Source organism: Cyprinus carpio, unplaced genomic scaffold (genome assembly GCF_018340385.1).
Source record: "Cyprinus carpio isolate SPL01 unplaced genomic scaffold, ASM1834038v1 S000006746, whole genome shotgun sequence".
Classification (NCBI taxonomy): Eukaryota; Metazoa; Chordata; class Actinopteri; order Cypriniformes; family Cyprinidae; genus Cyprinus; species Cyprinus carpio.
The window spans coordinates 3,543,950-3,567,620 of NW_024879345.1; the positions used below are offsets into that span (position 1 = coordinate 3,543,950).

Below are 23,671 nucleotides of genomic sequence, written 5' to 3' on the forward strand. Positions count from 1 at the left end.
GATATTTACATGCATTTTATGTATGCAGCCTGCTATACTGTTATAAAGATCTCATCGATTTACATTAAACGCTATCAAAATTTCATCTTACTTTTTGGGCATAAAAATATCAGCAACAATTGCATTATTCAAAAGAGTTCAATGTTCTCATAAAGGCAAACAAAAGAAACTAACAAACAAGAACATAAGTTTCCATTTACCCTGTGGATATTCTCTGATGTGATAGGCTTGGTGGTGTTTGCCCGGGTGAAAAATACACAAATGCCAGTGAGGGCCACATCTGTGCCTTCCGTCACAAAGACCTTGGCTTTCTTCTGCGATTCACTGAGGAGGATACAGCTACCAAACAAAGACACAAACACAAATTGATCTTTTTGCATGTCTTGTTTGGATGCAGTGTAACATTTGTGAGAATTTAATGAGAATCATCATTGAGAATATTCAGAATTACAAACAAATTTTTTAAAAAAGTAAGAATTACAAACAAATAAAAATAGTCAAACATTAAAAGAATTACAGTATTTTTAATGATTACTTTAAATTTTTACTAATGATTTTTTTCACAGTAAGCGTCACAGGCTTTACTAACCCGTGTCTACAGGCTCTGTGTCCTGGTAGTATAAAATGAGGTGAGGAAGGCCGTTGGCAGCAAAGAACTGCTCTATCCGCTCAATCTGAGATCAGACATAAAACTGTTAAATACCATTGTATAAAATATCCTAGGGAATGCTAGTAATCAATGACTTCCTGACTAGAAAATGTGGAGAACTTGCTCTTCAAAAACAAATTAAGAAATCTGTCTGTGGAATATTGTTAACCTGTGTGCCCTCCAGTATCGCATCTTCCACTTCAGCCTTCTCCAGACCCATACAAGAAGACACAATGCTGAGAACATAGTCATGTCTGCTGTCCAGCTGTGCTCTCTTGGCCTCTCGCTCTTCCTTCAGCTTTTGCTGTGTGATAAGAAAATGTGAACACTTTAGCATCAACATTTGATTATTTTGTTTTGACAAACTTTACACATGGTCCATTAATAAAAGGATAGGTGTAGCAGGACACATACTGCAGGAGTATTTTTAACTTCTTGAAATCTTGAAAACTGAAACCTCTTCGAACTTCAAAATTCAAACATTCATCACATGCTCTATAATAAATACTAGACCATGGACTTGAGAAAAAAAAGTTTCCTTTTTTCTGAGAAACTTTGATAAGCCTGCACTAACTATAGAATTTAACTATGACAATAGTTAATTTTGTCATAGTTAAAAGTCTATATTTATATGTGACTTTCTAAAACTATTGTAATATAACCTTTATTTTTTTGTCATTCAGAAAATAACTGAAGGACCACCTAATAATTGCAATAATAACATCATATAATATCAGTTACCTCAGTATCCTGATGTACATAAAGTAAAAAACAACAACAACAACAACACTACAGGAAAATGCAAGAAAATGAAGCATCATTAGAACATGGAGTCATACATACTTTAAAAGCAGTGATCTGGCTGTTTGAGATTATCAACGATTGCACTTCAGGCTTACGTCTTCCAGACTTCTTTTCATGCATGTTATCCATGAGATCTTACAGCTAAAGAGTGCCAGACTATCAAGTAGCTTTATCTTCATCCAAGCAGACAATGAGTATCAGTCTTAACTCACAAAACCAAAAAAAGAATACATACAAGTGTAGAAAAAAACAAACAAACAAACAAACAAACAAACAAACAAACAAACAAAAAACTAAAGGGAAAGTTTCGATTAGATTGTCTCCAAGTGAGAAAATCATCGTCTAGACTGGAGTAGTCTAATCATCTATCCAACTGACGGTTACTATCCCCACTTTTCTCATGGCAGTAAAAGCTGAAATGTTTTAGGGTCCTTGTACAGAATAAAAGAAAGCTGACTGAACAAAGCCTTAAATGGGCAGAGCAGACTGGGTCCCTCGTCAAAGCAGTGAGAGACAGTAAAAGTAGCTTTGCCGGGGTGCTAGGTAACACTGTAAAAAAAAAGAAAGAAAAAAAAAAGAGCCAATAAACTAAAAACCATTTTATGGGCCAGATACAGATGCTCAAAAAACATGTTGGTATTTTGGTCTTTCTGAGGATCTGAAACAATCTTCATTCCAAGGGCATTCTTTCTGTTCTGATATAATATAGATTTTAATTGTACCATTTATTAACAATAAATAAATAAATAAATAAATAACTCAACAATGTAAGCATTGCCATCACACCACGGTAGAACTGTAAAATGTCTTCATGAAACACACAGCTTTCTTTTAAAAGAACCGGTTTTTGAAATAGTCAGCTATAAAGACAGTCACTCGCTTCATTCCTGAATAAATTATACATGAATATATATATATATATATATATATATATATATATATATATATATATATATAATATATATAATATAGATATATATATATAATATATTAATATATATACATGCACACACACAAGACAAGCTGAAATATTTTGTCAATAAAATTAAACTATTAACATTTCAAATAAAATAATTTTTAAGAATTAAAATAAACAAATTTTGGAGTTTGCCACAGAACACAAGACAAATAGACGAGCCAAAATGCTTTACATTTCTTGAAATAAACATTTCGGAACATTGACTCTCAGCTTTATTCAGCTGTTTCAAATGGTTTCTCATTAAAATTCATGAAAGTAATTTGTGTAATTTACATTGCTAATGTCACAGAGTAGCACACTTTTAATAACAGTGGGGCGCATTGTAACACAGTGTTACAACGTTCCCCATCTGCACAACTGGAATTTAAAACTGGTTAGTGTCTTCTGCTATTTAGTGAAGCATTAAAGAATGATCTAAACTGCTAAATAACAGATTAAAGATTAATAGATTAAGATTTGTGTCATTTAAATAAACACTAAAAACAGAGATGAAACTTTTACTTCAGCCAGAAATGTACTTTTGCTATAGTTACATAAATATTCAGGGATATCTTTAAAACATTTTTGTATTTTGGCACATTTTATTTTTTATTTTTTCTCTATATAGTGTTGATATGGGGTCTACTTATAAAGCACAAATTAATGGCTTATTCTGCATGACCATATTTTAGACCTTAACTCTACTTAAACTCAATAACTACCTTACTAACTATTAATAAGCATCAAATTAGGAGTTTAATGAGGCAAAACCATCCTGCATACTTAAGTTTCAACCCTGTTCCATTGCACCTGCCTGTAATTATCAAGTAACCCTGAACAGATTTGGTCATGTTTGATTGGGGTTGGAGCTGAACTCTGCAGAAAGGTAGCTCTCCAGAAGAAGGGTTGAAGACCCCTGTTAATCATATAGCCTATATGATTAAACTCTTCCCCATAGTGTTAAAATAAGTTAACAAAAATTGCAATACACTGTAATATGGAATCACACTACTTTTAGATTTAGAATCGCAATTCTTAAAAATCCTAATACATATCGATTCGGCATCCAAGTTTTTTGATAGTACTGATTCGGGAGATGAGCATATTGTCTCAGCTCTAGTAAAAATGCCCCTGGAAATCAATTTAAGGGCACGAATATTACCTTCTAATGGAAAAGTTAATTTTTGTCACTGAACAATCCACCACACAGAATATGAAGATAATGTGTAGTTTAAATTCTGTTTGAGATCAATTTTATTAACTTATTATGAAGAATATGAAAAGCTTCAGGAGTCTTGCATTACATACAACTGGAGGTCTTGCAACGCTAGTGTATTGGGTTTATAATCACAGTGATGAGGGGGCCATCTAGAGTTTAGAGAAACAAAAAATACAAAAATATGCTAAGATTAACAAAATACAATTTAAAAAATGATAACCTATCCATATGTACCTTATTAGTGATTTTAAAGACTGGTCATAAATCATAAGATTCAACACAATTATTTTATTCCCTACCAAACAACCATAGTTTTAATACCTTTCTACTTTCTATGTCAATGATAACAGAATATCTTTATAATATAAAAATAAGTCTTGATAATATTTACACACAGATAAATATAGGCCCTATTTTTGTTTTCACTGTATAACCAGGTTTTTATATACAGCGCCCGTTTTTATATTTCAGAAGGTTGGTCCCTCATAATGGTATCATCAGATTTTTGAAGTCCATAGCATCAACAAGTAAAAACACTACATGCAGTGCCTATGGAAGTCGAGCCTCGAAGGGTTAGCAAGCAACAACAACAAATAAAAACATTAATCAAAACACAGTGAAAATTACAAGCAGTAGACAGGCATTGAGGACAAGAGGATGTTTTTTTCATAGCTGTCAATGGAAGAGGGACTTCAGTATGCTGAGACGGACGTTTTGTGAGCAAGGGAGGAAAATGCTCACACATAGATATCATTACCCCTTCACGTCCTTTGACCTCTGCTACAAAAGGTCTCACGTCCTCTAAAATGTGCTGTTGCTTTGTCCAAAACTGTGAGATCAATGACTGCCAAAGCACGCATGTCCGGACACGGGTAACAGGACTCTGAAATCACAGTGAAGCCATCTGGATGGCCAGTCGGGGGAAAAGGTGAAAGATTTAGAGTCCAGTGTAGAGCCAAAGCCATCAGCAAACAGAGGCTAACAAGCCTGGGCACGCAAAAGCAACATAGCAAATGACCAGGGTAGCATAAGGGAGTGATCATTTAGCATGGGAATGAAGATCAGTGTTTTCCTCAACCCTTTGATGCAAAAACAACTGGAAATAAATGATAAGGCCTGGAAACGACAAGCCGTCACAATAGCAAAGCACACACAAGCAGACAAATTATAAACGGTAACCTTTAGGGGAGAAAGTATTTTCAAGACGAGCAGAGAGCATCAATCTGAAAATGAATAGGGACAGTTCATGCCAAAACAGTTGCGGCCCGTTACTCGTGTTCAAGTGATTATTTGCAAATACAACATACGCAGCAACTAATTCAAGATTTTTTGAGAGCTTGTGAATTCTGGATTTGTAAACGGCTCTGGAAATTTTGTGCTCATGAAGTATCACAAGGGAAGAAACCCAAAAAAAACAGTTAAAACCAATCTGAAAGACATAACATAAACGAGCCACAGTTCCTGTGAGCTCCTTGCAGGTGAACGTAGATTATGGTGATTCACTGTATGCGCACTTCATTTTCCATAAAAGTGTTTATGGCATAATTTTGTAACATATTTCAATCAATACTAGTAATAGAGAAATAAAAAAACAAAACACAAAACATGACAACCATACAAAATTTTCTTTTTGAGATGATTTATGCCTCAGGTACTAGTAATTGCTTTTTTGGGGGGGTTGTTGTCACTAACTATGGTTCTCAATTGGAAAGAGAAAAATGTTTAAAATGTTTTAAAATTTTTTATTTTTTTTTTTTTATTTTTTTTTTTTTTTTTTTTTGTTCATTCATTTTTTTTTTTTTAATTTATTTTTTTTTTTTAATTTATTTTTATTTTTTTTTATTTTTTTTATTTTTTTTTTTTTTTTTTTTTTTTTATTTTTTATATATTTTAGGAGTGTGTGTGTTTTTTTTTATTTTTTTTTATTTTTATTTTTTAAATAATACTTTTTTTTTTTGTTTTTTTTTATATATTTTTTTTTTTTTTTTTATAATTATTAATTTTTTATATAAATTTTTGTTTTTTTTTTTTTATTTTCATTACTTTTATTGTTTTTTTTTTTTTTATTTTTTTTTTTTTTATGACTTTTGTTTTTGTTTTTTTATTTTTAATTTTTTGTTTTTTTTTTTTTTTTATTTTTTTTTTTTTTATCTGCACCTTTAAGTAAAGATTATATAAAAATGTGATATGAAATGATTTTTTTTTTTTTTTTTTTTTTTTTTTTTTTTTAAAATTTTTTAATATTTTGTAAATTGTTTTTTTTTTTTTTTTTTTTTTTTATATTTTTTTTTTTTTTTTTATTTTTTTTTTTTTTCCATAAATAAAATATATTTTATTTTTTTTTTTTATTTTATTTTTATTTTTTATTTATTTAAATTTTTTTTTTTTATTTTTAATTTTTTTTTTAAATATTTTTTTTTATTTTTCTATATTTTTTTTTATTTTATTTTTTTTTAATTATTTTAAATTATTTTTATTTTTTAAATTTTTTTTTTTTTTTTTATAAGTTTTTTTTTTTTCTTTTTTTTGTTTTCATTTAATTTAATTTATTTATTAAATTTAATTAATAATTTTTAGTTTTTTAATAATATTTTTTTTATATTTTTTTTTTTTTTTTATTTTTCTTTTTACTTTTTTTTTTTTTTATTTTAGTTTATTATTTTTTTTATTTTTGTATTTATTTTTTATTAAATGTTTTTAATTAATTATTTATTTTTGTTTTTTTTTAATATAATTTTATTTTTACTTTATTTATTTCATTTTTTATTTTTTTTTATTTTTTGGGGGTTTAACTTTTTTTTTTTTTTTTTATTTGTTGTTTTTTTTTTTTTATTAAAATTTTTTATTTTTTTTATATAAATAAATTTTTTTTATATTTTTTTTTTTTTTCTTTATTTTTTTATTTTTATTTTTATAAAAATTTTTTTTTTTATTATTTTTTTTTTTTTATTTTATTTAATTTGTAATCTTTTTTTTTAATTCTTTTTACAAATATTTTTTTTTTTTTTTTTTTTTTTTTTTTAATTGTTTTTTTTTTTTTGTTTTTTTTTTTATTTTAATTTAATCATTATTAATTATTAATTTTTTTTTGTTTTTTTTTTTTTTTTTATAAATTCTTTTTTCTTTAATTTTTTAATTTTTTTTTTTTTTTTAAACTTTATATTTTTTTTAATTTTTTTTTTTTTATTTATTTTTATATTTTTTAATTAATTTAAAATTTATTTTTTTTTTTAATTTATTTTTTTTTTATTTGTTTTTTTTTTTTTATTTTTTTTTTTTTTTTTTGTTTTAATATTTTTTTTTTTAATTTAATACTTTAATTTATTAAATTTAATAATAACATTTAATTCTAAGTCACACTAAACTATGGATGCGACTCTGTCGACAGAAGCGACACTTGTAAACCTTGAGAAGCAAAGGTTCATCCTTACCTTGTTTTGACAAGTCGGGGATTGTGCTGGGCAGCCTTTTACCAAGTAAAATGCCAAAGTGCTCAAATAATTTCCAGTTTAATTAAAAAAACTGCATGAGATCATAGAGCGTGGATCTGTTAAACACTGAAAAGTTTTGCTCTAAATCGTGTGTCACTTCATGGCTCTCTAGCCAGTTCTTTGGTGTGTCTAACCACCATGGCTCTGTCTGGTTAGCAGAAGGGTCTTGGACCTCTCATATATCAACGATGAGGCTAAAATGGACCATTGTTGTTAACGGTTTACAGGATAACCAGGCCGCCATCTGAAGGTGAGAGAGAAATGCGGCAATCTCTTGACACTTCACTTACAATCTAGGATTTTAGTCATCAGGTACGACACAATGACCGATATCAAGTCCGCTTGTTGACCTATCCTTTCTAATTGTGAAGAGGAATCTACATAACGTGCTCCAGTAAAACATATGACCCCCATTCACGAGCAGCTGTTGAACCTGATTAACAGGCTCATGAACTCCGTGAAATTTGCACGTATTATACTCAGATTTAGAAACTGGGTTCGAACCTCAATTATTTACAAAGCTACACGATTATAGTTAAGACTTTATACCGGAAACATTGTCATTATGTGACAAAACCTGTACAAAAAAAAACAAAAAAAAAATAAAAAAAAAATACATAGGGTGGATTAGCATTGCATATCCTCTGAGAAGGTGTTCTGCAAGAGGAAACACTTAGCAATGTGAATGCCCATGGGAATTTGAAGTGGGTGATTGCTTATGATTGCATTGCCTAGTGCTGTTTGGTTGTTAAGGTGGTTGTTTACAGGCCCAGGGTCCAAAAATAGTCAACCCTCAAGCTGTCTATGTGTCACTGTGTTCACGCAGGCAGGCCAAAACAAAAGTGTTTTTTCTTTGTTTTTTTTGTTTTTTTTTTTGATATAGCCATTGAAAGGTATGCTGAATGGCTGTTTCCATCAAAATCTGATGTGTTATTTTCATAATTCATATATTAGTCAGGTATATTAATACAGTTGTTTGAAACAAAAAGAAGAAAACATGTTTTATGCTTTTAAAATACAGGCTATTGAATTTGTGTTTATTGACGTGGCAAGTATAGGGTGTAAACCAAAAAAAAACGGAGCACGAAGGCCGGTTGTGTCACACTGTGGCTCGTTTACGCAAACCAATCTGAAACAGGTTAGTTAGTCACCCATGTACTTGGCCAGCGGAAGTCCAGAAGGGGGAAAACTGTTAAGATTCTGTTGTACCCTGAGTGTTCATTGTTCGTATAGCGGGACTGTAGAAAGAGAGCGTCGCGAAAATGCGTGACAGCATAGTAAAACACGTGAAACGATAGAAAAGTGTATTGTAAATTAGAATCTAGCCTTGGTTGGAAAAAGAACAGGACACTTTATATACCCTATTGTTGTCAAGAATCCGGTCTCTAGGGAAATGGAAATACTTAGTTGCAAAACTCTAAAGATGTAAATGTCCACAAACATTAAATGTTATTAAAAATCACATGACAAAATGTGTTGTAATTGTATTAAATTCAGCTAGAGACTATAAATATTAAACTCAGTTGCTGCGTATTCTGAAGGACTTTAAGTACATCTGTCACATATACTTTTCATAATTTACATATTGTCCTTGAAAATACGGTTATTGTAAAGGTATAAAAAGCCAGTATGGTAAATAACTAAATAACATATTATAATGTAATCTCCATTGAACAATTGTGTGTTATGTATTTAAAATAATCTACTATTGTTATTCTTTCTTACCCCAGGTAATAATTTGTTACATTGAGAAAGATCTAAATGGAAATATTACTTTAAATGTAATATCACTAAATTTTAAAATTTACACATGTCTTTAGTATGTTAGTCAGAAAACATTTTAAATAAAGCTTGCTTCTACTTAAGCAATGGATAAAATGAATTATAAACCTACTGATTCTTAAAATGGAATTGTGTACAGAGAAAACATTGTGTTAACTTTGATCACCATATAGAAACAATACGAAGCAGTGCCGACGTAATAGAGCACAACAACGTTCTGAGCCACGATTAGCACATGTAGCAGCAAATGTCTGGAGCCAGCCCAACAGCGAAATGGACCCTGTGTCATTTTCGTAGAGGGGGCCCTGGTGTGCTTTTAGTGGAAAACTAGAGTAGGCAGAGGCTGGGAGGCCACCCTGTAGTGCCAACACTGCATCTTCGGGACACTGTCTAGTTTCTATAGCATGCAGCTGCAGGTAGACTGATGTGAGTTCCGAATTAGTGATTGTACTATGTTAGACGGCAGGGCCTCATTCTTGCCATATATGAATGTTGCACTTTATCACATTAATAAAAACCGAATATAAGTGCACCATCTTTGGTTGGATCTCAGAAGTACTGGGGACTGTCTTCATGAATGTGTACTAGCATTAAGGGGCCATTTTTAATTAATATTATGTTATCTGCACGTATAATTATTTTAATGCAGTTTTATTAAGATTTGAAGAAACCATGCAAAGGCATTCAATCAATATATCAACCGTCTGATGGTTGGACCTGTACAAGCTGGCAAATCAATAGTGGATGTTATAGCACAAAACCATTCTACCAAAAAAAAAAAAATAAAAAAAACTATCAGATCTGGCTATTGTGTAGAGTGTTGCTGTGAAACACAAGGTGACCAGGATGCCCTGACATTAACAAAGCACAAATAGATATTCTCTTTGCTAGGAGTAACGAGCAACATGGACTGCGTTCCTTTAAATCGTAGGGCTAGGGTTTTTCTGAACGGCAAAGGAGAAAAAATACAGAGGTGGTACACCCATCTATTCGAACAAGACTACATGTTTTAACAACGATCATCATATTTCATAATAGAAATGGGGGTGTGGGTGGAGTAATGTGGGGCTAAATGCAAAACTACTACTAGTTTTGTACAAAATCCCTAAGCAAGTAGTCTGGTAGTAACAGTAATGGATGCATGATGTACCAAGACATAACTATTATAATAAAAGTCAGCTCTATCGTTCTTTGTTACAATACAATGCAGAGAATTGTTGAAGATTATATGGTGGTTAGCAATGCGACACTAAGAACACAAAAACATCCATCTAGGGACAGGAAGAGAACGCCATTGTATCTGTTCTACAACAAACGAACATTTCGGGAGAATTCAAAGATTTCTGAGGACAGTAAGTCTGTTTCATTTTCTCTGCTCCTCTGAATTCCAAATGCCTGCCGGTTGTCGACCACATAGCAATGAATTAAGGAGTACGCAATATCGAGAGACCTAAATACTGTACGCTCTGTTACATGATCATCTGGAGTACTGGAGTGACCACTATAGGAGGAAGCTTGAGTATTTGCATGACCAGGAAAATTCTTTTGAAGAGTTTGCATTCCAAGCCCAGTAAGGTCATCAATATTTCAATGCGACTTATGAAGCTGAATTTCTTTATGTTGGTTTTTTTAAACGGATCTTCGTATATAACGACAGGCTTGTAGTAACACCAACGATCACTCCCCAAAGGCTGAAGTGTTGAATGGACACGAGGGGAATCTGCCAAAACTGTGAGAAGAATTCAACAGTGCGAGAAAACTATTAATACAAGGAACCAGCCCGGCACACGCACACTTTCTGTAATGGCATACACAGGCAGAGTTCAGTTCATATTGGTCATTCCACAAGTGGCTGACCGGCTAGGGCTCTAGGTCTCATAACCAGCCACTCTTTAGATCCTTCCTCATAAAAGCAAAAAAGAAAAAGAAAAAAACAACAAAAAAAAAAACCTTTGTGAAAATATCCAAATAAATGCTTTACTATCAGACACAAAACACGACTAAGGTAGGCACAGCATTTACAATCAGCAAGCATGCTTTTTAGAAGGATAGCCTATAAAGTGCCCGAAAACCTATACGAAAACTAAAGGGTGTGATTTGTTGCATTTAATAAGGGTAGAACTCGCTGAGGACTTGACATACGCAAAGTCTTCACATACCCAGCAAATCCCAATTCTGCAGTTGTCGAGCCGATTGCTATATGAGGCATTCAATTTCTTGCGGAGATGTTCGGAGATGAGGGTTTGCCAGATTCTACATCCTGAATATGTAAAAACTCATGCAAAAGACTTTCAGCCCAAGTTGGAACTGCAAAAGAAGACATTGTTTTCAGCGACCAACCCTGGGTTATGATATATAATTGTGTCTCTCGCAACTCCTAGAACGTAAGGCGGATCTAAGCAATGTGTGACAAGTAGAGATAATTACCCATATGAATGCGGACAAAGTATGAGCCCGAATGACAGCACTATGGGACATCCCCTTTGCAACTTAACAGGTTTTGGCTCTTCCAACCTGGTTATCAAAGCCTGGAATGTCCCGACTTAAACGCCTATGTCATCCGTGGTGTGTAAGCAGATAATATGAAACTACACAAAAAGAAATACAGAAATTCCAATTAAATCTGCCCAACCATACAACAACATTGTTGTTGAAGCTCCCATTGATTGAGTGTGGAAGTAGTGATAGACGTTGTCTAAGGTAATGCCTCATCCCTGGGACATATTCTCTGATAATTTGAGCCTTCTAGCTTGTTTTTTTATCGGCGCAGCGGGGGTGAGAACCAGCTTTTCCACATAGTATAGGCCTTAAACTGGAATTATGGAATATCAAAAATAGGCACGCACACTATTCCAAAGCCATGAGTATAGTGAGCTAGTGGCTAGTCCCACAGATTAATATGGATTCAGGAAGGAACTCACATTGCTGTAATGTGTAAATTAGTGCTCATTGTGTAATTTGCTCCCTGCAATTTCTTTTCAGGTGAACTTTTTGAACATGAACACACCGCTACTTGAATCGAGAATTCCACCCCTCTTCCAACAATACAACACATGTACACACTACAAAGGCACACGCACACACCATAATACACATTTGACGTCGCGTTTATTTTTCTAAATGGGGAAGTTACATATAGAATCTGATTTTTAAAATAAACCCCCACCACGAACCCGAACTCTACACATGCACCAGGAAAACCGTTTCTACATTTTGTACAATGTCAAGAATAAAACTTGTTTACACTTTAATTGTTATACCAGTTTTTTATGAATGCGGACCCGTGGACAAAAGAGGTGGAAGGTTTTTGGCAATTTTAGTCCAGGTTTTGGCTTCTTGTTGGGTACAAATTTGTCGCCAAAATATGGGTAATTAGGTACTAACACAACACACACTAAACACGACACAAACAACACAAAGCCTGTATAGGCCATATCCATGGAGGTGTACAAGTGTTATTCAGCTCTAAATTCTGCTGAATGACAATGTGTAGGCCTACAGTGATAGTGTCGATCCAATGTAGCTCTATTTTGTGACTAGGCATATTGCATGATACATTACCCACACCGTCACTTGCTGTTTACATATGCACAGCCTTGTCTTATTGTCTTAAGCAGTGGGCTGACTACATTTGACAGCCCGCGGACAATCACGATAAGCAAGTACGAACTTGCTAATTTTTGGTCGATTTCAAAATATTTTGCGAGCAAGAGCTTTAGCCCGCGCAATCTAGGTGTTTTGATACAAAACTTTGTGAGAAAAAATATTGGAATCTGAAGAGTACTTCCCAGAGAACAAGTTGCTGTTTTTTTTTTCTAGGCTTGCATAATACGTGCAAAATGAAAAAGTCCCGAATAGACCATAGTCCGGTCATAGGGGTGCGTTCACCACTTGTAATTGGTTTGGATAAACAAAAACCTCTGGCTGTGACGATTGCTCTGTTAGTGTGGTTCATGTGAAGCATTCGGGGAGAGTCGTGCCTAATCACGAGACGTCCTAATTGTGCGTCACCAAATAACAAGCGGGACCAGGCGACGCTGTGAAAAGATGGGGTAATGCTGGGTCAGAACGTACGCATACTACATCAACTAACAAATCCCTGTGGTGCAATTCGAAGATAGATCGATGCATGCAACATGGAGACCCGCACTAACGATAAAGATTGCTACAAACGAACCACAAAATAACAGAGAAGATGTTCATGACAAGGATGCTGGAGGCTCTAGCGACATGATTGTATGGAACGCGAGTGTGGTGTAACCAGAAATAACAATGAAGACAAGGGCCCAAAACCTGGGACGCAAAAAGAATGATGAAGGTAAAATAGTGGCTTTTATGAGGTCCTGCTGAAGTGTTCGCATTAGTGGGTGGTGAAAAAAACAACACAACTTTATATGTACACGACAACAAATGAGGCGCTTAGTCCAGCAGAGGGAACTTAGGTGTGTTCGACTAAACGAATCGGCGCTGAAGCCAGATTCAAATCGGTTCATGGGTGGCTTTGGTTATCATGGCCTTTAAGTCTTAAGCCACCTTTTGTTTGGGGTTGTTCAGTGCGTTCTGTCACGCTATTCTACTTCTAGTTCAAGACTCCGACCACTCAGGTTGTGAAATCGTTTATTCACTATGCCTTTAGGTGCGGTGTCATGTAGGTTGCTGTTTCCACCAAATGCCAAATGTGAACGCTAACTGGAGCCAAGGAGCAAATGTATCATTTCCTTTTTTTTTCTTTCTGGACCTAAGTAAACAAACATACAGAAACTACAAATGTGAAAGAGCACCCATTAACAAGCTCTAACATGTGGCATGGGTAGTTTCCTCCCAAGGGAGGCAAGGGGAATGGCAGTGTCTAATTCTAATATTGGCATTGAGAAAAAAAAAAAAATTTGTAGTTAGAGGCAAAACTTAAAACTAATGCGTGAACTATTACAAAAAATTAAATGATTAAAAAAGGGTGCTACAACTTGTTTTTCAAAAGACATATTGCTGCAAAAGGGGCGATCATTAAGAAAGGTAATGTTACAATTGGGAGTCAAGAGTCGATCTCGCCTCCCCGAGCCCAGTGACGTTTTAAACCCTAGACTGTACAGGTTGTTTACAAGACCACCTAAAGCGATATGGGCAGTGAGTTGGTGGGGGGTAAATGACGGAGATGAATAGGGTGGGGGGTTGAAGTCACTGAGAGGGTATGCAGTGTCTCCATCGTTATACTGATTGGATATGATAGTAATTAGGGGCTGTAAGTATTGGATTGAACAATTGTATGTGGCGTTATGGGAGACGACTGTTAAGTAAAAGTAATTTAAAAGGAAACAAACAACTTGCAAAGGATATTTTGGATATAATACACAACTTTGTTCCGTCAGAAAAAAAGACTTCAAATGGCATGAAAACTCGATCTGTGGGAGTTTTTGGTTGACGTAATCATTCACTGCGGAAATTTAAAGGAAAATCTCCTTGACTCGTGTGGCCAATAAAATTCAGAGCTTTGATGAATGGATGATCAGAAAAGAAAATCAAATACTAGTTAAACAGTTAAATTATAACAAAAGAATAGCGGAAATACAATCCAAAAATAAACTATATTATTATCTAATTTTCCCACTGCCTTGAGTTCTTATTTTGGAAAAAAAACAATAATATAAAATGTGTCCAAAGACACTACATTGATTTTACTCAAGCACACGATTTATAGTCTACCTGGCTTAATACAACAAAAAATATTGAATTAACCTTGTCAATGTAAAAAATATGTGGCTAAAAAAGTGACGGGGACAAGGAATATAACATTTGATTTAAAAAAAAACAATAAATCAAGACATAAATACAAAAAAATTTGAGGAACTTTGCCTCCTCATTTCAGGAGAGCACACGCGTTGTGTAACAACTTCCGCAACGCAAACATATCAAAGAAATAATCGTCTGGCCTAGCTCAACGTTTAAAGAAAAGCAAGATTAATCTCAGTCGAAACAATAAAAAAGTTGATCACAACACAAAAAAGAGATAAGAAAGAAAGCAAGAAGGTAAAACCCATAAGAAAAGAGAAAAAAAGAAAAAAGCAAGACAAGATCGAAGTAAAAAGGGAAAAGAAGAAAGAAGAATTAAGGGAAAGGCTCAGACATAATTGTTCCTCAGCATTGTTAAAATATATTTATTATTCTATTAATTTTTACTGAGGAGGATACACAACACAACACACATAAACTAATAAACCCGCGTGTTAATGCTGTGAAAGGGTTTACAATGAGCAAATATAGACGTTGTTAACTGTGAAATCAAGTTACTCGAACACTGTCAGATATCCTTTAATAGGATTAGTCCACGGGGGGCAGAGGACTGGTTGAGACCTCTGGATCTGATGATTGTTTTGAACTTCAACGACTAAGACCGAGACTATCCGTGCGAAAAATAAGCATATTTCCACTGACGCCTTTTTTAAGAGAGTTTATAGGATTTGTGTAAAATCGCATTTTAAAAGCTTAGAGACGATTGATTTTCCACGCGTCATTATCGGTGCGTCCATAAGGATTTAGTGCTGCTTATGCTGTGAACGCCGCTCCCAGAAACATTTACTTTTCTCCTCTATAAAATTGTGTTGGCAGTTCCAGGAGATGATCGACGTCAGGGGTACGTTAGGGGTAAAATGAAATACCGGTCCAGTAAGACCAGAGAACGACGTCTCAATTGCCACGTTCATGATCCCCCAAAACGAACCCATAAAGTAATATGCGCTAATTAACGGGACCTAGACCTGTAAACTGTTGTACAATGTTATGTTCCGGAATGTGGGGGGTCGAATTATATACCCAAACGCAGGTCATCAGATTTAGATTTTAAATAAGTCCTGGTTTAGAAAATGGTACAATTAACGACTTGAATGTTTTAGTAGTTGCTGTGAATTGTGAAGGTCTGTCCCGAGTTCGGGTGTTATACACCAGTTTTTTATAACCCGTATTAGAGGGCGCCTATTGTTACTTTCACTGTAACGACTGTAATTCCTGAGCTCTTTCACTAGAGGGCCCAATGTATTCAGTTCTCACATAATTCAGCACAGTACATTGTACATCAGGTGGAACAGAGGGTGGAAAATCTATAACAATAATAATAAAAAAATAATAATAAAAATCTTGACTCGTTGTGGGTATATTAAACGTCGTCGAATGGGCCCTATATCAGAAATATAGCAGGCGAATGTGTAGCCATAATTTATAAATGTATTTATGCTCTCTCAGAATTGAACTAATAAGAAAATTTGATGTGATTCAATCAATTGCGGTGAAGCAAATGAAGCAAATTTGTAATAAAATATATTACAGATCAGTGGTTGTAAAACCCATTTTGTTATGATATGACAAGAAATACAGAGAGGGCTCCCAACCTCCATGAGACCCTCACGACTGCCAATTAAGCCTTCACGATTTTTTTTTTTTTTTTTTTTTTGAAAATTAATACTTATTACTTACTTTAAAAAAAAGTTGCGTTTTGTAAAATGCCCTTGACTACAGCTTCTGATACAGTTTAGGTGACCTGGGGGGTGTGTGGGGTGCAGAAGGGGATTCCTGGAGACCCCCCTTCTTGAAGAAGACTCCTTTCCCCTCTCCCTCCCTTCATCCTTCTCCTCCTCTCTACCAGCTGAAACTCGGCAGTGAGCGCAGCCGATCGGTACCGACACCTTCTCCAGCCGAGCTAAAGCCAAGATGGAGGGTCCGTGCTCAGTGAGTACAGGAACGAGTCCCCCGCAAGCCACTCTCTTTGCTTTCATAAAACAAGAGGATTTTATTCCGACCAGTCACTTGATTTTTGGAAAAATCGACACTGATCCGCTTTGTTTGGGGAGTTTCTGTAGAGAGGGAGAATCATTGATTCGAGGATGAGTTCAGGGGAGTGAGAGGACACATCTAAGGAGGCGGCGGACATAGCGGCGTTTTTTAAATCCGGTAAGTGGAGAAGAAGAGAGGGGCGCACAGGTTCGTTGTTTCGTGGTGATGAACCCGCTGATCAAGATCCCGGTTCACGCCAAGAGATGCGTGCCCGGAACTGATCGGACCATAGGTCCGCATATCTTTTTTTCCCCTCTGAGATGCTGATGATGGTTACCGTGAATCTGCAGACGTGATTTATGACTAGATTGAGTTGGTGCAGGTTAAGATGTAACGTATAAGTCAATCAATTTGAATGCTTTTATAAGGAAATCATTTTATTTGGAATATGACTTTGCATTTTCCAAAAAAACTAAATGATTTCATATAAAAGCATTCAAGAATTGATTGACTTATACGTTACATCTTAACCTGCCAACTCAATCTAGTCCATAAAATCACGTCTGCAGATTCACAGTAACCATCATCAGCATCTCAGAGAGGAGGGGAAAAAGATATGCGGACCTATGGTCCGATCCAGTTCAGGCACGCATCATTGACGTGAACCGGGATCTTGATCAGCGGGTTCATCACCACGAAAGTAACGAACCGTGCGCCCCTCTCTTTCTTCTCGCACCCGGATTTAACGCCGCTATGTCGCCGCCTCCTTGAATGTGTCCTCTCCTCCTGAACTCGTCTCAGGCTCGTGATTCTCCCTCTACAGAAACTCCCAAAACAAACGGATCAGTGTCGATTTTTCCAAAATCAAGTGACTGGTCGGGGAATAAATCCTCTTCATTTGAGAGAAGCAAGAAGAGTGGCTTTGCGGGGACTCGTTCCTGTACCGCTCACTGAGCACGGACCCTCCATCTTGGCTTTAGCTCGCTGGAGAGGTGTCGGGTGCCGATCGGCGGCGCTCTGAGTTTCAGCTGGGGTAGAGAGGAGGAGAAGAAAGAGTGAAAGGGAGGGAAAGGGAGGAGGTCTTCAGAAAGAGGGGGTCTATAGGAATCCCCTTCTACTACTTACACACCACAGTCCACCTAAACTGTATCCAGAAGCTGTAGTCCAATTTTACAAAAACGCCAACTTTTTTTTTAAAGTAAAGTAATAGAAGTAATTTTCAAAAAAAAAAAAAAAAAAAAAAAAAAAAAATCGTGAGCTTGAGTGGCAGTCGTGAGGGGTCTCATGGAGGGTTGGAGCCCTCTCTGTGAGGCTTGTATGTATCCGCGTAAAATGGAGTTTACAGCCACTGATCTGTAATATATTTTTGTGCAAAATTTTAGCTTCATTTGCTTCTACGCAATTGATTGAATCACATCAAATTTTCTTGTGTTCAATTCTGAGAGAGCATAAAATACATAAATTATGTAAGCTACACATTCGCTGCTATATTTCTGATATAAGGCCTGTGTCACTACGTTTAATAATGCCACACACGATTACCAGATTTTTATTATTTTTTTTTTTGTGTGTGTGTTATAGATTTTTTCACCCATCTGTTCAGCCTGATGTTACAATGTACTGTGCATGGAATTATGTGAGGGGAACTGAGTACAGTGGGCCCACTCTAGTGAAGGAGCTCAGGAATTACGGTCATTACGCAGTGAAGTGCAATAGCGCCCTCTATGCGGGTTATTAAAGCTGGGAGTAGGGAGAACACGAACTCAGGACAGACCCAGCCCTTCACAATCACAGCAGCTGCTAAACTATCAGTAGTTAATGGTACATTTCTAAACCAGGACTTATTTAAAAAATCTAAATCTGATGACCTGCGTTTGAGTAATATATTCGCCCCCACATTCCTGAACATAACATTGTTAACAACAGTTAATACAGTGTATAGTCGTTTTAAATAGCAGCAATATACTTTATGGGTTCGTTTTGGGGGATCAATGAAATGGAAGTGAGACATTCGTTCTCTGGTGCTTACTGGACCGGGGTATTTCATTTTACCTAAAACGTTACTGACGTCGACATCTCCATGGCAACTGCCAGCAGCAATTTATAGAGGAGAAAACTGAGTATTTTGTCTGGGAGGCGCGTTCACATCATCAGAACAGCACTAAAATCCTTATGGACGCCGATAATACAGCGTGGAGAAAGCATCGGGGTTAGCGTTAAAAATGCACGATTTACCAACCTATAAACTTCTTAAAAGGGCAGTGGAAAGATGTCTTTGAGTTACACCGGTCAGTGAAGTCAAACATCAGATCCAGAGGAATCCTCACCAGTCCTCTGCCCCAGTGGACAACATTACAGGAGGGAAATGCCGGTCTGCTTGATTTCCTTTGTTTAACACGTCATATTTGTTGCGCATTTCACCTTTCACACAGATACACGCGGGTTATGATTTTTTATGTATGTTTGTGTAATGCATATCTCAGTAATAATAATAATAATATATCATAATAATTTAAAACATGCTGAGGAAGCATTATGTCTTTCTTTCTTTTCTTTCTTTCTTTCCTTTCTTTTTTGTGTTCAACTTTTATTGTTTTTTAGTATCTTTCTTTTCTTTTAAACTTTGAGCGAGGCCAGACTGTATTTTTGCGAAATGTTTGGCGAAGTATTTAAAAACAACCTTGGCTTTCTACAGAAATGAGGAGTAAAGTCCTCAAATTTTTTTATTTATTTATTTATTTATTTGTGTTTTTTAAATCAAATGTAAAATTCATGTCCCAGTCACATTTTTTCCACACTTATTTTTTACTTAATCAGACAGTAGCAGATCAATATTTTGTTTATTAAAAACCATGTAGACTATAAAATCTTGTATAAATCAATTTAGTGTTTTTTAAAGCCATATATTTATTCATCAACTTTTTTTTCAAAATAATATTAACTCCAGGCAGTGAAAAGACTTAAACTGTATATAAAACAATTTGGCCGAGAGTTATGTTCCTTTATTCTTTTTTGTAGTTAACTTTTAACTGTTTGATTTTTTTCTGATCATCAGGCATCAGCTCTGTAAATATTGGCCACAGATGGAGATTTACTTTAAATTTCACTAAGCTGATTACTCCACCAAAAAAACTCCCACAGATCATGTTTTCATGCCATTTTTAGAGTCTTTTTTTCACAGCCAGCAAATTTGTTGCAACATCTAAATATCCTATGCAAGTTTTTTTTGTTTACTTTAAATTATTTTTTACTTAAGTCTTCCCATTAGCGCCATTACATTTGTTCAGCCAATTTACAGCCGAATATAACTGGTCATATCAATCATATAGCGATGGAGACACTGCATCCTCTCCGCGTGACTTCACCCCCACCCATTCATTCTCATTTACCACACTACCGACTCACTGCCGCAGCTTTAGGTGAGGGTCTGTTAAAACCTGTACAGTCTATGGTTAAAACTCACTGGGCTCAGGGGGCCGAGAGACACTGACTCCACGTTGTAACATTACACCTGCTTATGTCATGCTTTTGCACAATGTTTCTTTTTGAAAAACAAGTTATTACACTTTTTTAATTTTTTATATTTTTTTGTAATATTCACATTGTTTTATTTTTTTCTGCTACAATTTTTTTTTTTTCTCATCAATGTGTGAGGAGACACTGCCTCCCTTGCCTCCCTTGGAAGCTCCTGGCACATGTTAAGAGCTTTTTGGGTGTTCACATTTGTAGTTGGTTTGTTTGGTTAATTTGGTCCTAGACCAAGAAGGAAAGAAATGATACATTTGGTCCTGGCGACCAAAAGCAGCGTTCCATTGGCATTTTTGACAGCAAACCTAAAAGACACCCGAACCTAAAGGCATAGTGATGCGTTCACGAAAGCCTGAGTTGGGTGCGGCTTTGAATGGAGGTATATATCGTGACCAGAACTCACTGAACACCCCAGGCAAAGGTGGCGTTAGACTTAAAAGCAATGATATCAAAGCACCCATTAACCGAGTTGATCTGCTCAGCAGCAGCTTTAAAAGTCGAACACACCTAATTCCATCTGCTGGACTAAGCGCTCATTGTTCGTGTACATATAATTTTTTTCACCACCTGCAAACTCACAAGGAGCTCATATAAAGACACTTTACCTCATCATTGCTCCATGTTTGCCCTTTGCTCATTTTATATTTTTGGTTACACCGCCGGCAATCAAATCATGTCGCATAGCATCGCGATCTTGTCATTCTACTTCCTGTTTTTGGTTCGCTTAGAAGTATTTGGTCCTGTGTTGCATTCATATATCATTCGAATTGCACCAGAGTTTGTTTGAAGCAGACCCAGACCCATCTCTTTTCAGCGGTCCTCGGTCCGCTTGTTTGGTGCGCACAAGGGTTCGGATGGCAACGTTCACACATGCTCAGTAAACTAAACCACACTAACAGAGCATCGCACCAGGGTTTGTTTTTAATCAAACCAACCAAGTGAACGTGACCCTACCAGCCGTACTATAGTCTATGTCTGGGACTTTCAAAGCCTTGCTACAACATTTGGAAGTATCTTTCAGAATTCCAATAATTTTTCTCCAAATGTTGTTCAAAAACACTAGATGGCGGCAAAACTCTGTAGCAAAATTTTGAATCGACCAGAAAAGGAATCTTTACTGCTATTTACTACTGTGCTGGTGGAAAATGTAGTAGCCCACTGTTAAGACACAACACAGGCTGTGAATGTGTAAACATTCAAGTACTGTGTGTAATGTACATGCAATATGATATTCACACAAAATAGACTTCATTGTACAATATACTGTAGGCTCAATACCCATTGTCATTCAGCATGAAATTAGCTGTACACTGTACACCATGATATGCAATACAGGCTTTGTTTTGTGTGTTGTGTGTGTGTGTGTGTGTGTGTATACCTAATTACCCATATTTTGGGGGACAAATTTGTATCAAAAAGTAAGCAAAACCTGACAAAATTGCCAAAAACCTCCATTTGGGGACGTCCTCATTCATAAAAACTGGTATAAAAAATAAAAGTAAACAAAGTTTTTTTTGAAATTGTAAAAATGTGCAGAAAGTTTTCTGTGAGGTGTACGGGTTAGGGGTTAGGGGTGGGTTTATTAAAATAATACAAGTCTATGTAATGTCCCCATTTAGATAAGCTAAGTAAAATGTGTATGTGTGTGTGCGTGTGCATGTGTGTGTGTAATGTGTTGTTGTTGAGGAGGTGGAATTCCTCATTCAAGTATCAGTGTTTATTTCAAAAATTTCACCTGAAAATGCAGGGGGATAAATACACAAATGAGACTATTTACAAATTACAGAACAGTAAACTTGATGTGGACAGCATAAAGCTCATATAATCTGGCTTTGGAAGAATTCATATTCACAGTTTATGAATAATATGTGGAAACTTTCTACTGCAACAAATCTAGAAGCTAAATTATCAGGAATGTCACTGTATGATGATTACTAGAAGAGCTACAGTATCACACTCTCATGGCAGTTCACAAATGTTTTATGTTTTGGCAGATTAATTGGGAATTTGTATTTCATTTGTGTAGTTTCATATTATCTGCTTACACACCACTGATGACTAGGTTTAAGGGTGGACATCCAGGCTTTGAAAGCAGGTTGGAAGAGCCAAACCTGTTAATTCAAAGGGGATGTCCATATGTGTCAGTCCAGCCGTAATTTGTAGTATATATATTCATATTAGAATTTCTAATTGCAACATTGCTGAGATCTACAAGCCACTGTATCTAGGAGGAGAGACAATTATATATCATCCCATAGTGGCCTGAAAATAATGCGTCTTCCTGGCATCCAATGGGTGAAGTCTTTGCATATTTTTTACATATTCAGGATTTAGATCTGCAAACCCATAAATATCCCAATAAATGGAATGCCAAAGCATGGCTCAAATGCAGAATGGGATTGCTGGTATATGGAAGATTTGTATGCAGAGCGAGTTCTCCTTATTAAATGACAAATCACCTTTGATTTCTTATAGTTTGTGCACTTAGAATTATCTTTAAAAAAGATCGATTTGATGTAAAATGTATTTTTGTACCTGAGTTCTTGTTGTTTGAAAGGGATGAAAAGTATTATTGATTTCCTTAATACACAAAGGTTTTTTTTTTAGTTTTTTTCTTTCTCTTTCTTTTCTTTAGAGAAGATCTAAGAGTGGCTGTTTATGAAGGACCTAGAGGCCTCGACTCAGCACTTGTGGATAACAAATGGACTGAACCTCTGCCTGTGTATGCAAGTAAGAGAAAGTGTGCGTGACGGGGTTCATATATATGTTCTCCACTTGAGAGCCAGTTTGCAGATCCTCTGCATAATTCAGTGGGGAGGATCTTGTTACACAAGCCTGTCGTAATAAGAAGATCCTGTTAAAAAAAAAAAAAAAAAAATTCAGTCATAGCCGCAGTGAAATATTGAGTGACCCTTACTGCTTGTAAATGCAAACTCAAAAATAATTTTCCTGGTATCAAACACTCAAGTTCCCCATGTGGGCACACAGTACTCAGTGATCAAGAACAGAGTACAGTATGAGTTCAGTGGCTCTTAATTGGTCATTGTATGTAGAAAGGCAGGCATTGGATTCAGAGAGCAATGAAAAATAACAGACTTACTGTTCTCAGAAATCTTTTGAATGCTTGTTGAGACAGATACAAGGGCTTTCTTCCTGTCCCTAGTGATGTTTTGTTTTTACTGCGCATGCAACATATAATCAACATTTAATGATTGTAAAAAGAACATAGATCTGACGTTTATTATAATAGTTATGTCTGGTACATCATGCATCATTACTGTTACACATACATGTGCTTAGGGTTTGTACAAAATAAAAGTATTGCATTTAGCCACATTAGTCACCCCACACCATTTTATTATGAATATGAATGATGCTTTAAAATGTAGCTTGTTGAAGAGATGTGTACCATTAGTTTTCTGTGCCTTCAGAAAACGTAGTCTAACGTAAGAAACCAAGTCATATCTAGAACGAGAATT

General features: G+C 35.3%; 1 protein-coding gene across 1 annotated transcript in view; it reads right to left on the reverse strand.

The window, feature by feature from the left end:
* Positions 1–23,671, reverse strand: part of LOC109048827 (dynein axonemal heavy chain 5-like) — a 154,258-nt gene that overhangs the window by 104,891 nt on the left and 25,696 nt on the right. Inside the window, 4 exon segments of the mRNA XM_042755715.1 lie at positions 201–316; positions 319–339; positions 590–674; positions 819–953. Coding sequence (XP_042611649.1) covers positions 201–316; positions 319–339; positions 590–674; positions 819–953 — 357 coding nt within the window.